Below are 15013 nucleotides of genomic sequence, written 5' to 3'. Positions count from 1 at the left end.
GTTGTGGGTCCTTCTAGTTGTGGCGTGTGGGACACCACCTCAGTGTGGCCTGACGAGCAGTGCCATGTCCGTGCCCAGGATTCAAACGGGTGAAACCCTGGGCTGCTAAAGCAGAGTGCGTGAACTTAACCACTCGGCCATGGGGCCGGCCCCCAAAGCAAGTTTCTTAACACCTAAACATTTCTTCAGTATTGTAGAAGGTGGTTAGATGCAGAAGATGAGGGCGCTGGGGAGCTTTAGAGGGCTTCACATATTCTCAGGAATTATTCTCAGATTATCAAATTAACGTAATGACTTTAAAAATAGTATAATGACATTTTGAAATGCCTTATTGTTTAAGGATCTGCCAGAATAGGGGGTGCCTCCTTTTCTCTAGGAAACATCAGATTTGATTATTTTAAGGCAATGTTAAGAAATCTTCATTATGTGGAGAGGTATTTTTTGACTTTTTACTATTTGAACTTTATGATAAATTTTAAAATTAAACAAGTAATGATCAGGAAGTTACAAATGAGATTTTTAAAAAAATAGAAGCATAGCTGTTGTAATTTTGCTCAAGAAATATATTTATCACCAACTGAAAATATGAGTCAAACTAATAATTTATTATGAGATAGCTATGATAATGGCTTTAGCCCTTTAAGATAGCCAAATTTTAAATACTTTAGGTATTAAGTTTTCAGTTATTTATTTTCTTCTGGAATTCTTAAAATCCAAAGATCTCTTTTTGAAACCAATATGAGCTATCACGTATCATGCATGTCATATTTGCAAATCAATAAAAACTTTACAAAAGACATAGTTTATCAAGTGTTCTTAGTCGCTGCTGGGAGAGGGGAGAGGATGGAGGGAATCTGATAGGGACATCTAATAAATTCAGCAGACACAAAAGGATTTGGTCCCTAGTAATCAAGTGTAAAACTGCAATAGCAGATGCGAGGAAGTTCTAAAATTCTAATTTAGGTTCATAGGTTTTCTTCTTATCAATTCATGAAATCTTTTTTTTTTTTATTTTAAAGATTTTATTTTTTCCTTTTTCTCCCCAAAGCCCCCCGGTACATAGTTGTATATTCTTCGTTGTGGGTTCTTCTAGTTGTGGCATGTGGGACGCTGCCTCAGCGTGGTCCGACGAGCAGTGCCATGTCCGCGCCCAGGATTCGAACCAACAAAACACTGGGCCGCCTGCAGCGGAGCACGCGCGCCCAACCACTCGGCCACGGGGCCAGCCCAATTCATGAAATCTTTTGTTGAGTACCTGTACTGGGTTGAATTGTGCCCTCCAAAATGATATCTTTAATCTTAATTTCCTTTACCTGTGAAGGTAATCTTATTTGGAAGAAGAGTCTTTGTAGACGTAATCAAGTTAAGATTCTCTTTATATAGCAGTCCCCTCTGATCCATGGTTTTGCTTTCTGCCATTTGTTACTAACACTAAATGGAAAATTCCAGAAATAAACAATTCATAAGTTTTAAATTGCACGCTCTTCTGAGTAGCGTGATGAAATCTTGTACTGTCCCTCTTTGTCCTGCCTGGGACATGGATCATCCCTTTGTCCAACAATCCATGCTGTGTACGCTACCCGTCCTGTCACTTAGTAGCTGTCTCAGTCATCAGATGGATTGTCATGGTATCGCAGTACTTGTGTTCAAGTCACCCTTATTTTATTTAATAATGGCCCCAAAATGCAAGAGTAGTGATGCTGGCAATTCAGGTATGCCAAAGAGAAGCCATAAAGTGCTTCCTTTAAGTGAAAATGTGAAAGTTCTCAACTTAATAAGGAAAGAAAAAAAAATCATATGCTGAAGTTGCTAAGATCTACGGTAACTTTTATTACGGCATATTGTTACAATTCTTCTATCTTATTACTAGTTATTGTTGTTAATCTCTTACTGTGCCTAATTTATAAATTAAACTTTATCATAGATATGTATGTATAGGAAAAAACATAGTATATATAGGGTTTGATACTATCCATGGTTTCAAGCCTCCACTGGGCGTCTTGGAACACATCGCCTGTGGATAAGGGAGGACTATGTATGAAGAAGGAAACTGGGACACAGAGACACACAGAGGGAAGACAGCCATGTGAAAAGGGAGGCAGAAGTAGAGTTAAGATGCCACAAGCCAAGGGATGCAAGGATTGCTGGCAACCACCAGAAGCTGAAAGAGGCAAGGAAAGATTCTTCTGGAGAGCATTTCAGAGGGAGCATGACCCTGCCGACACCTTGATTTCAGACTTCTGTCCTCCAGAAATGTGAGACAATAAACTTCTCTTGTTCTAAGCCATCCAGTTTGTGGTAATTTGTTACAGCAGCCCTGTGAAACCAATATGGTACCCAACTACCTACCAAGCACTGTTACAGCAGTAAATAAAACAGGTCAGGTCCCTCACTTCATGGTGCTTACATAGATAGTGGTGAGGGCGGGCAGACAATAGACACATACATTTCATTATATTTGAATGTATATTTTTATGAATATATAATATATTCATAATTAAACCATTATAATAGAGATATGGGATGTATAGGGGCAGAGGAGATGGCTGTTATTTTATATATCATATCCAGGGAAGGTATCTCTGAAAAGGTGATATTGTGAACAGACCTGAAAGATATGAGGGAGCAAACGATGGACATTTTCAAGAGGAGAGCATTCCGGATAGGGGGAACAGCAAGTGCAATTTCCCAGAGAAATAAATGTATTTTGGTGTGATCAAGGAATACCAAAGCAGCTAATACTGCCATAGGAAAGGGGACAAGGGGGGGAATAGGGGAAAGGAGGTGCGAGGGAGTGAGGTCTTGCAGATTATGTAAAACCTTGTAGATGGACGACTGTAAATCCTGGTTTGCCCGGGAAAGGCTCAGTTTAGACTGTTGTCCCAGTGTCATTCTCAAAAATGTTCTGATTTGGAATACTGGAATCTTCCAGTGGTGGCTGGGACCAGATGGCAGCAACAGAGGTGCTAGAGGTGGTTAGATGTATACATTTTGACTGTAGAGCCTTTCTTTGAGAAAGCTACTTTGCCTCTCTACTCTAACTTCCTTTAGTTAACAGTAAATATTGTAATTTCTCTTCTAAAGGCATCCTGAAGATTAGCTTATGGCAGAGCCATGAGATTACATGTGTTGACTGTGTCAGCAATTTTTTAAAAATGTTTAATTGGCATATATTAATGTATTAACATAGAGGTAGCATTCATATAAAAACAGATTGTTGCTAAATTGTTTTCTCTCGTTAAATAAGCTACAAATTATTTTTAATCTATTTCTCTTGGCACTTGTTTCAGTATAAAAGGCTACAATGATTTCAAGTGAATTCTTTCTATCTAATCATGTGTATTAATTTGAAACATATGAAACTACCATTTTTGTAGGTTAAAAGTGTTCAAACATATGTTTTTTCTTATAGTTTAACCTAATATGTTAAGAAAGAAACAACCAAATACTAAGGAAAGAGGCTCAGGAGACTTAAGGGGGCCCTGGAGACTGCACGTCACCTGACACACCTGTGTTTATTTTCTTATTTTTCATGGTGAAGGTTAGGAAATAAAATCCAGGAACTGATTATATTATGGTAGAATGTTTCATGATCCTCAGACACAAATACAATAGTCTGGTTACGAATAACTGTTTTCCTCATTTTTCCAACCCACATGCTGGACTTATGGAGGTGAGCCCTTCTCCCCTGCTGGGTCTCTGAATGTGAGTGATCTGCAGCCTTGCAGAGGTACATTCTATCGGGCTGGCGACTCTGCTCTTCTGTGTAATGCCCCAGGCCATGCCTGCTGTTTGGCATCTTTGTGGGAGTAGAGCAATTGTACCAAAGGCACACTCGGCAATTTTTTTCTGTCATTATTAAAATAATATTCTCACAATTGTGTAGGAAGATACTAAAACATGCCATAGGTCTGTAATTTTCTGGTGATAGAGATTAGAAGAATAGAATCCATTAGATTTTCAAAATTTTAAGAATTTCTAAGAATGGTTAGAAAATGTGTGCTGGAACTTTCTCACTCTAGTTCATTTGTTTCAATTAAGAAGACTTCTTTACAAATACACTTTTCCTGCTGTAATTCAGTTTAAATGGATGGCTATTATTTCTTAATAAAATCCCTGACTATTGATTTGCAATTGATCTAACCCTTTGCACTATTCAATGTTTAAAAAAATTCAGGCACAATAAATAAGGGATAAATTTTGTTCTGATGTTTAGCAGTTGAAAGATGCTAGATAATTTTTAACTGATATGAAAAGGTAACTCACAGATATACCTATATCTGGTTTTAATTGGTGGTAAAATATATATAACATAAAATTGACCATTTTGACCATTTTTAAATATACAGTTCAGTGGCATTAAGTTCATTCACAATGTTGTGCAACCATCACCGCCATCCATCTCCAGAACTTTTTTGTCTTCCCAAAATGAAATTCTGTATCCATTAAACAATAACTTTTCATTCCCCCCTCCTCCCAGCTCCTGGCAACCACCATTCTACTTTCTGTCTCTATGCACTTGACTGCTCTAGGTACCTCATATAAGTGGAATCTTACAGTATTTGTTCTTTGGTGTCTGGTTCATTTCACTTGGCATAATGTCTTCAAAGGTTAGTATTTCATTGTGTGTATATATCACATTCTGTTCATCCATTCATCCATTGGTGGACATTTGGGTTGTTTTCACCTTTTGGTTATTGTGAATAATGCTGCCATAAATATTGGTGTACAAATATCTATTTGAGTCCCTGCTTTCAATGATATCTGCTTTTTACAGTATGGAGGTTTATTTTTTTTCCTAAAATTAGAATTTTTAAATCACAATTTTACCACAAGTTTACATAGTACTGAACAATACGTTAACTGAGAGAATTAGCAATAGTATTAAAATCCAATGATAATTACCTTTCTATCTTGAAAAAGGGTAAATAATTCCGAAGCAGGTCAGTGTAGCAGAAAACGCTAACCTTGAAGATATTTATGATTCAAGTAGGAAAATACTACATATATTTTATAAACAAATAAGATAAGCTCTGGTCTTCCACAGAGAACTGTTTCTTCTTCATGATCTTTAGAGAGCATTATTCACCATCTCAGCTTTTCGTAGGAAAAATCAGTCTTAAGTTTCCAATGAAATACTATTTAAAATTATTGACATTTAGTACAGACAATAGTAGCTATATTGACAACCTAGATTGTTTTTTCAAATATGATTTATGGAGTGTGGTTATTGAAGGTAATTGGATTTTTTTTTCTTTTTTCCTCCTACTTTTTTCCTATCTTTCATTTTGATGGAGAAAAGGAGGCACATGTTTTAGAGACTTGTATTTTGTTAGGCCTTAATTGCATATAATTATGTTTAAATGAACACGATTAGACCACTGGTATAGCTAAATCTATAAGAAAATAAATCCTACTGTAGCAGTGTTTGAGTACCATGCCTAATTTGAAAGGTGGAAATGTCTTCATTCCTTATATATCTAAGGTAAATTATTGTAATTGTAGTAAGAATTTATTCTTCTGCAGGCTCTTTATTCACAAATGGAGTCTTGACAGGCGTCCAATGGTAATGACAGGTCCTTCCATGAACTCCCAGACAAAGGAAACGTGGAACTACCCCCAGGATCAGAATGAAAATGGATTTGTTTATAACATCACACATCTTTGGTTGAGGGTATTCATTTCAACCTGAAGTGTTGCTAACTTTGTAGATCTGACCTCCACATCTGCAAATGCAAAGTTCAGGACACGACAGCCTTGTAAGTGATGGCTCTTTAGTGCAGTTGGTGGTGGCATCTTAAAGACAATGATTTTACCTTTCGTGACAACAATAAAGGCTACCTAGGAAAGTTTTTCTAAATATAATTCCAAGATTATTTTATCAATAAAAATATTAATTGATAGCAAACCTATTCACCTTTTCTGCTCCACTTGCTCTTGTTTCTGTTCGTTTGCCATTTTCTTCTCACCTTAGTTCTATCTTATTTAAAAGCTCGTGGGGTGGGGGTGTCTCTTTTTTACATTGGAGAACATTTAAAATGCCGTAATTAAACTTAATTTTTTCTACATTTTAATATAAGCTAATATTTTAAATACAATTAAATATATTTAATATAAGCTATATATAAAAGAATCTAGTATACATAACACCTGGCATTAAGTAGGTACCCAATACATGTTTAAATTTTAAAGAAAAATAGTTACTAAAATAATAGAAAGAGTGAAATACCAGTTTTCCTAAATTGTTGCTACAAATTGTATCATATGAATGTATTAAAGAATGACTTACTGAAAAAAACAGGTCTATGAACGCTTATTAGAGCTTTTCTGTAATGAGTAATTGTATGTGTTCTTATGTTTTATCTAATTTCTTTGCCCATTTAGCCATGTAATTTACTCAGCACATCTGTACATTTTGATTATTTTGTTTACAATGTTGGATAAGAGGGTTAAGTCATAACAAATAAATTACACATTTTCATAGTAAATTAATTAGTATTATATGGATTTCTGCCCAGTGCTATAATACAGAACATTTGGTCTTTAGTGTTTTCTTTAGGCTGTTAAGCACATATGGACACAGAATGAAATTTAAAGCATGCCTTCCTTCAGTGGGAAGAACTCTTTTAAAAGAAATAAGCAAAATATTACGCCTATACCTTTCCCATGTGCGTGAACAAGGCTTGCCAACCTGTGGGCTTCTTCGGAGAACGATCGGGCAAGGATAAGGCTCTTTTGTTGGACAATCTCCCTTGTGAGTCTCTGAAGATCTTTTCTGTGAGGCTATTCATTCCTCCAGAGAGGACTCCCATGGTCTCTTGCCTGGAAAGTGGCGTGAGGAGTATGGAGCTGGCTGCCTGGCTGCTGGGATAAGAGTAGCCCGGTCGGGGGGTCTCTCCCCTGCCCTCCATTGTGCCCGTGGTCATGCTCAACCTGGAGTCTCTCTGGTTCAACCCCAAAGGAAAGTAAGCCTTCTGTTTGCTGATGGGCTGGGAGGAGCAGTATTCACGTGGCTGCTCAAAGTTTAGGCGAGGATCTGGGTGTCAGCCCATCACTTCCACCCTGCCTTCAAGCCTGCTGTGCCTCCAACCCCACACCCATCTGGGGAATTGCAATGCACCTGAGTTGCTTCTCGTGGTATTCTTCTGGATGCCACTTGTTATTCAGTTGTAGCAGCTTTGCCAACTCCCTCACATGCTTTTTATTACCTCCAAACTCATTGTCATCGCATGCCAGGTGTTTTCTCTCTCCCTTTCTCTTCGACCTTGTCAACTCATGTCTTTTCCATTTTTCTTTACTTTTTTGCTAGTGGGATTTCGTGAGAAAGAAAAAATAAATTCACGTGTTCAATCCAACAGAAAGTCCCTAACTCCTTCTTGACTCTTATTTTCAAAGATACGCTTAGCCCATGGTTTTCCCCTTGACCAGGATAACCATGGAGGAGGCAGTACGTCGTCACTGCAAACAGACTGTAGTATTATGGCAAGGAAATCACATTCTCCCCTCTGGGAAAGGTTTGCCCTCCTGGGGAAAATTTTCTGCAGAGGCAACAACTAAACATTTTTCAGGGTCACCACAATAAGTCAGATGCTGGGGATATGACCATTAGCAAGGTGTGGCCTTTGCCTTCCAATATCTCATTGTAAGCAAAATCGCATGGACCTAGGGAAGCAGTTGGAGAGGGACATGTAACAACTGACCAAAAGATAATTCCTTCACCTGGCTCAGCGCCTAGAACATAGTAGTTGGGCAAACAATGTTTATTGAGTGAATAAATGCTACATTGGTCTGTAAATACAGTATGGGACCACAATGGAGGAAGTAATTAATTTTGTTCTGAGGGGTGGTTTGGGAAACTTTAGTTTTATAGTTAATTACATATGGTTTCATGTAACTTAATTTATATTGTCTTTAATTCTCATTTTAATATTTTTATTTCTTCCTCAAAACATTGCCTTGTTGAGGCAACTATATATATTTTTTTATTTTTTATTTTAAAGATTTTATTTTTTTCCTTTTTCTCCCCAAAGCCCCCCAGTACATAGTTGTATATTCTTCCTTGTGGGTTCTTCTAGTTGCGGCATGTGGGACGCTGCCTCAGCGTGGCTTGATGAGCAGTGTCATGTCCACGCCCAGGATTCAAACCAATGAAACACTGGGCCGCCTGCAGCAGAGCGCGCGAACTTAACCACTCGGCTACGGGGCCAGCCCCATAGGCAACTATATTTTATTCTTCCACAGCATGTAGCGTAGTGTTGAGCAGATAGCTGAGGAGAAGTAAATGCTCACCGATGCTACCATGCCCTAGGACCGCTCCAGTTTTAGTGCAGCTGTCTTCTCTCCCGCCAGGTTAACCTAACGTTCCTTAGGAGAAGTACATGACTCAGGAATAAACAAGTCACAGCCGTGTTCAGGAGTGAGCGTGATGTTCACTGGAGCAGGCCGAGTAGGAGGGCCTCTATACCTCTCTGTGGCCTGTTTCCCTGTTTATAGCAGGGTTTATATGTATATAGAGAGGAAGGCCATGTAGAGTACAGGTTAGGGCCATGGGCCTTCAAGGGGGAAAGCCCTCGGCTCAATTGCTGGGTCTTCCATGTAGCTGTTGTGTGATCTTAGGGAAGTGACAACCTCTCTGATCTATCCATTTGTGTGATGAAGATAATAGTGCTTGCCTTATAGGATTATTTGAGGATTAGGTAAGGTGCTCCTAATATGCATAGCACAGCTCTAGGTATGTAGTAAAAAAAGTCAGCCATAAGTAAAAATGTGTGAAGTAAAATTATACAGTTATATCTAGCAGATTCTTTACTACTCTCAGCAATACACAAATTTCACATATTCTAAAAATTCGCATTGAATTTTACAACACTTCCCAAGGTGGCCATGCATGCTCTTGGTCAGTGAATATAAGTGCCCCTCCCATTCTATAACTGTTTTTGTCGACCACAGAAGGACTGAGAACTAACAACCTACTTTATTAACAGGAACTAAAAAAAATTTGTCTACTAAGTCTTTAAAACAGGGGCCAGCCCAGTGGCGTAGCGGTTAAGTTCACGTGCTCTGCTTTGGTGGCCTGGGGTTCCCCGGTTGGGATCCTGGGTGCGGACCTAGCACCGCTTATCGGGCTATGCCGTGGTAGGTGTCCCACATATAAAGTAGAGGAAGATGGGCACGGATATTGGCTCAGGGCCAGTCTTCCTCAAAAAAAAGGAAAAAAGAAAAAGAGAAAGTCCTTAAAACATTGCTTCTCAAACTTTGCTGAACACTGGAATCAGCTGGAAGTCTTTAAAAAATTCCAGGGCCTGCTGCATATGACTTTTAGACATTTGATTCAATTCCTGGGGATGGATATTTTTTTTTAAAGCCCCCCAAATGATCCTAATGGGCAGCAAACTTTAGAAACCACTCCTTTAATTACATAAAAATTGTGAAAGAGATTCATGAAAAGGGGTCACAGGTTGTATAAGAATAAAATTAGGCTAACAAATAAATAATTCAGTTGGTCTCAGTTCTTTTTTATAGCAGAAACCTTAGATGTAAAATTTGTTTGAAGATTATGCAGATATTTCTGTCCTCCTAGGCTCCTTAGCTTCTAAAATTGATGAAAATTCACCACTGGCAGCACACAGAAGTTATTCTGAGGATGAGCAAAATTTTTCATTGAGACTCATGACTTCAAGATTGATTTTAAAAATAATCTCAAGAAGAGAGAAAGTTAATTTTCCTCTACACCTTTAAACAGAGCTTAAAGTTTTATATTTTCTTGATATCTTGCCTATACATTGACATTAAGAAAAACAATGCATATCACCTCCTGTTGCTTATAACTTTTTCTTTCTTCTTCTTTTAAAAATAAAAGCATATACAAAATGAGTACTGTTCATTTAGCACTAGTCGTATGCGAGGGTGTCTAAAATTATTGCACCCAAATCGACACAGTCCTGTAAGGTGGGGATTATGATTTCCATTTTACAGATCAGGAGCATTTTTAGTAAGTTGCCTAAGGTCACACAACTAGGAAGAGGCTCAGACAAAACGTGGACCTAGGTCTTTGTGCTTATAGAATCTTTGCCTTTTCCACACCTTCTTACAAGCAGCACTTAGGACCACACAAAGAGTCAGAGTCCCTCCTCCATTTTTGCAAGTGAACAGGTGCAGTTCTATTTAGGTAGCAGTGAACATCATTCTGTGGCGGGGGGAAGCCTGGGAAAGCTCAGGAGAATTTCCTTAGCCACTCTCACATTAGAGATGGCCTGGATGGCCTTGGGTCTGAACCCAACTCTGGTCTTATGAAAAATTCACAGTAAATAAGTTGATGAAATTCTTCTTGTTCTTGCAGTTCTTTCAATGGGGACTATGGCGACGATGTCCAGTTTCATCCTTGTCACCATTACTCTGGTAATAGGCAGGGAAGCCTGGGTAAGTTAGTTAAACTATTCTTGCATTTCTGATGCTGGCTTTGACCTGAATTTTCTTTTATTCTGCAGAAAACCTATAGTAACTTGTCACTGAAAGAACTTAAAGGGGGGAAATTGAAAAAGGTTTGCGGAAGCACCTGCCACATACTAGGCACTTTACCAAGTGCTTTAAAAAAATTTAGGCAAAAATCAGTACGCACAACAAATAAAAATCTTTTTGAATTTACTGGAGTTATTCGGGTGGTTACATAGTATTAGGAATTTAAAACTGTCCATTAAAATTGACCTGGGGCTTTCCAATATTAGACACTTAGTGTAAACTAAACAGATTATTCGAAAGTAATTACAACGATTCTATTTTCCTCTATTCATGAGTAAAAAGGAGAAAACACTCATTTACTCAAAGCTCTGGGAAACTCCTAAGTTTTAAACAAGCTTACTAAAACCTTCTGTGCCGTCTCATAAAGATTGGATATGCTCACCCTGTAATCCCTTCGGTTACTTTTAAATTGCATAGTCCGCTATATTTAACAATATCACAACCAATTTCCTACTATTGGAAGGCAACAGAGGATTCCAGATACCATAAAGGGTCTTTCCTGTTTATTTTTTAGACGGGTGTGACTCAGGAGGCTACCCACATAATTCTTTCAGAGAGGATCAATTGAAGAGTGATGAGGAGAGAGTACCAAGAGTGAAGAAGAAACAGTCTAGAGAAATAGCTGGGAGGCACTCAGCAGCTTGGGCCTAAAGATGGGAGGCAGGAGGCCGCTACCATCACTTCTCCATTCTCTTGCTACACACCTTTCAGTTCGGAGGCTGAATTTCTATGTTTACGTTATAGTCCTTCACAGGAAGGCGGTGTGTACTTCTTTCGTTTGTCCCGAGTAGGATATCTACTTGTGCTGTTCTGACTGCCTGGCAGAGTGCCTGGAACACAGAAGGTGCTCATATTTATGGAATGAATACAAGGTGGCACATAAGGATAGGAACAGGAAGTAATGCAAATATAAATTGGGAAATAGATCTAATTATAATCAAATGCCTGTTTTAGGAAATAATGTATATATAGGTGGTGTAAGGCAATTACACATTAAAATTCATAATTTCTCAGAAGTGAACATTTACACTTATTACAGGAGATCATGACAGGAGCCACAGATAGAGATGTCAAGGTAAAAATAGAAAAATGGAAAAAATGTGTCTTTTGTCCTTTTTTTCACTGCCCTGAGTAACTCCTCCAGCATTGGGTACTCAAGAGCCTTCATTGCGGCTTCTTGGCCTCAGTACCTCGTCCCAGGAGACCCACCTCTGTAACTCTCCTTCTAATTCACCCACCGTATTTGCTTTATCTCTGGAGAATTCCACTTAGTCAGATGCCACTTTAGAAAGGAGCTGATAAATTCTTTCATGTGCGATGTTCTTGGGTTGTTTGTCTTTTTAGAGAAGAAAAATGATTTTTTTTTTTAAAGATTTTATTTTTTTCCCCCAAAGCCCCCCAGTACATAGTTGTATATTCTTCGTTGTGGATCCTTCTAGTTGTGGCATGTGGGACGCTGCCTCAGCGTGGCCTGATGAGCAGTGCCATGTCCGCACCCAGGATTCGAACCAACGAAACACTGGGCCGCCTGCAGCGGAGCTCGCGAACTTAACCACTCGGCCACGGGGCCAGCCCCAAGAAAAATGATTTAACTGGAAGACTCAGGCTCCTCCCTTCCCTTTTTGAAGTTAACTCAGGGAAAAACAACAAATAAGCAAAAAGTTCAAGTAACTCCAGTGGAATTTCCAGCAATAGGTACATGGGTGAGATGCTTAGGGGTATGAGTCTAAACTAGTGTCCCTTATAAAGGTGACCAGATATCATCAGATTACAGCATTCAATTATACTTTACAACATATTAATATCAAAAGATTATTCAAAAACCTCGTTTATTTCAGGGATGGACATACTAATGATGTGTAATGATGCTAGAAAGCACTTTACTGTTAAGAAAGCACTTAGGCGGCATCATGTAGAGAGACTGAGAGCAGGGACCTAGACCCGGGTTTGAATCCTGACTCCTCTTCCCCACTGGGGACTCTTGAGCAGGTTTGCTCATCGTGGTTGAGCCTTTCCTACCTCATGGAATCATTGTGAAGTTCAAGTGAGGCAATGACTCTAAAGCTCTTAGTGTAGTCATTTATATTATTTTATATAATTTTTTAGTCCAAGCACTTTTGCATAAGCCATCGTTTCTTATTCTTCAAACAATAAATAGTATTAGAACTTTCAAACTACTTTCTGGTTAGAACAATATTCTGAAATGTGAGTTGGGGCCAAAATTGAATCATTAATTTATCTGACATTCGGAGCATTTACTTCCCATGAGAACGAGATGTGTGTTGCTTCTCAGGCTCTTGAGAACTGTCTCCAGGAGCAGATGCGGCTCCGAGCCCAGGTGCACCAGCTTGAGACCCGGGTCAAACAGCAACAAGTCAAGATCGCGCAGCTTTTGCACGAGAAGGAAGTCCAGCTCCTCGATAAAGGAGAGGAGAATAGTGTCATTGACCTTGGAAGCAAGAGGCAATATGCAGGTCAGAATCTATTTTTCTTGAGTGTTGCAGTAACTTATATCATTCACCCATGTGCAATGTTGGTACTAATTATTTGATCACTTTCAGGCTTTGCTAAAGAGCTTTTCCTAATTCAGTAACAAGCAACATACAGAATCATACTGCACTGAAATATCTTCTACCATATCTTATCCTTTTTTCTCTATTATTGCTGCAGAGGACATTTAATATCAATGCTAAATATCTGAGAATTTCTATAGTTTAATACAAGATCAAGACAACAGATTGTTTCAATCTCCGTGTGCCTATGGCAGATTCTATTTGTGAAATTTTACAGCTGAGCTTTGTTTTTATTTGTGTATCATTCTTGTTACATTTACACAGCTTTCCCTTCTGGAACCCTAATGTGCCTTAGAATAGTAATAGAACAAAAGGACGGGGAAGGAGAAAGAACCAGCATTATTTAGGAGAATAAGAGAGGTGGTTTTATGTGAATATTTTATGGTTTGGTATTTTTGTTTTGAAATCAGCATTTCCCCCTAGAAACTAAATGATCTTCAACTATCAACACTTTGCACGTATCACTGCATATAATAATAATATCATTTTCCCTATGGGAAACTACTCACCTGAATTCCTCCAGGCATCTTTTAAAGTAAACAAACGATAGTTGTCAGAAACAATGAGAATGCCGCCTAGAGTACGTGGTTCATATGTCTACTCTAGCTACTGCCACGATGCATTGTAACTTCTCTGTTTTGGAGTCTCTATTGGTCAATTAACTGGGCACCTTGCAGGTCTAGGATGATGTTTAAAGCATTCTTCCCTCCTTCTTGCCTATCGGAGTGCCTAGAACATAGTAGAGACTCACATTTATGAATGAAAGCAAGGTGGTACATAGAGATAGGAATAGCAAGATAAGTAACTATAAATTGGGAAATATATCTGACCATAATTGAAAAACTGTGGAGGCTAAAGAAATGCCAAGTTGATGAGAGTAAAAATACCTTTTTTCGTATTTCTAAATATCCTCACCAGTGTGGGATATAAGAGATGTGATAATCTTCGAACCTATGCTTCAGTAAAATGCCCCCTATTGCTCTTTTAACCAAGGTTCTATTCTCATTCTGCTCAGACTCTTTGCCCTGGGCTCCCGACCCTCTGTTGTCCAGCAACTTGATCCTTTACCCTTGATCCTTGGAGTCCAAATGTCCTGCTCCTCTTTAGGGGTCAAAAGGAGGCCAGAGCCATTGGCCTGTGGTGATGGGAATGGATAGGATGAGGTTGACCTGTGGCTCTGGAGCATGGAACAAAGAGGAACCAAACACAGCTTGGGTAAAAACAGGCTTGGGAATCAAAAGGACTGTCTGAAGCAGTCACAGGGGCAAAGAACCAGGAACTGGAATCTAAGAAGAGAACTACAGTGGAGATTAGGCAAGACAGTGAAAGAAGGCTCAGGAAAGCAATCAAACAGGAAGCAGAGTCAGTAGAGACTCCTTCAAGACTGGGATTCTCAGCCAGGACTACCCATTAGAATCATCTAGTGACCTTTTAAAATGCAGATACCATAAACAACTGGGAAGGGTCTGGGATTTTACTCTATTTGCAAGCTAACAAGTTAGCCTGCCACGGTTTTATGGACTTTGGCAGAAGACAAGAGACTCCTGGGTCAGAGACGTGAGCTTCATGTTTGCACCAATATCCTTTGCCTGAAAATGCTAAGGGAGAAGTGTGGACTAGTCCAGATGGGAAAAGTGCAGGCAGTGGGCTATGTCACAGCTGAAGAACCCTGAGTTTAGAATCCTCAATCTTTTATAATGGGTTGCAAGCAAATCTGCCCAGCCTTTGCCCCAGAGGGAGATGTTATCTTTATCATGGTGGACAGCAAACTAACCTGCCATCTGCTCAAGGGGGAGACACTATCTCTAGCTTCCAAGGCTGTTCACTATACAAACATCCCTGAAAAAATAGTCCAGAACATATGCTTTGCTTGCAAACTGCACGGAAACACAAGTGATCCATGGGAACTGTCTGCAAGCAGT

General features: G+C 39.1%; 1 protein-coding gene across 2 annotated transcripts in view; it reads left to right on the top strand.

The window, feature by feature from the left end:
- The window catches only part of FGL1 (fibrinogen like 1), a 32375-nt gene that overhangs the window by 1349 nt on the left and 16013 nt on the right, over window positions 1-15013 (top strand). The window contains exons 2-4 of one of the 2 annotated variants that reach the window (XM_070499668.1): window positions 5527-5759; window positions 10340-10419; window positions 12812-12992. In XM_070499668.1, the coding sequence (XP_070355769.1) occupies window positions 10348-10419; window positions 12812-12992 (253 nt within the window). In that variant the 5' untranslated portion in view covers window positions 5527-5759; window positions 10340-10347. The remainder of the gene's footprint in view (window positions 1-5526; window positions 5760-10339; window positions 10420-12811; window positions 12993-15013) is intronic. The other variant, XM_014836489.3, reaches the window with a different exon arrangement.

Source organism: Equus asinus, chromosome 27, assembly GCF_041296235.1.
Source record: "Equus asinus isolate D_3611 breed Donkey chromosome 27, EquAss-T2T_v2, whole genome shotgun sequence".
In the NCBI taxonomy this organism is placed as follows: Eukaryota; Metazoa; Chordata; class Mammalia; order Perissodactyla; family Equidae; genus Equus; species Equus asinus.
This window is presented reverse-complemented; position numbering and strand designations above follow the sequence as displayed.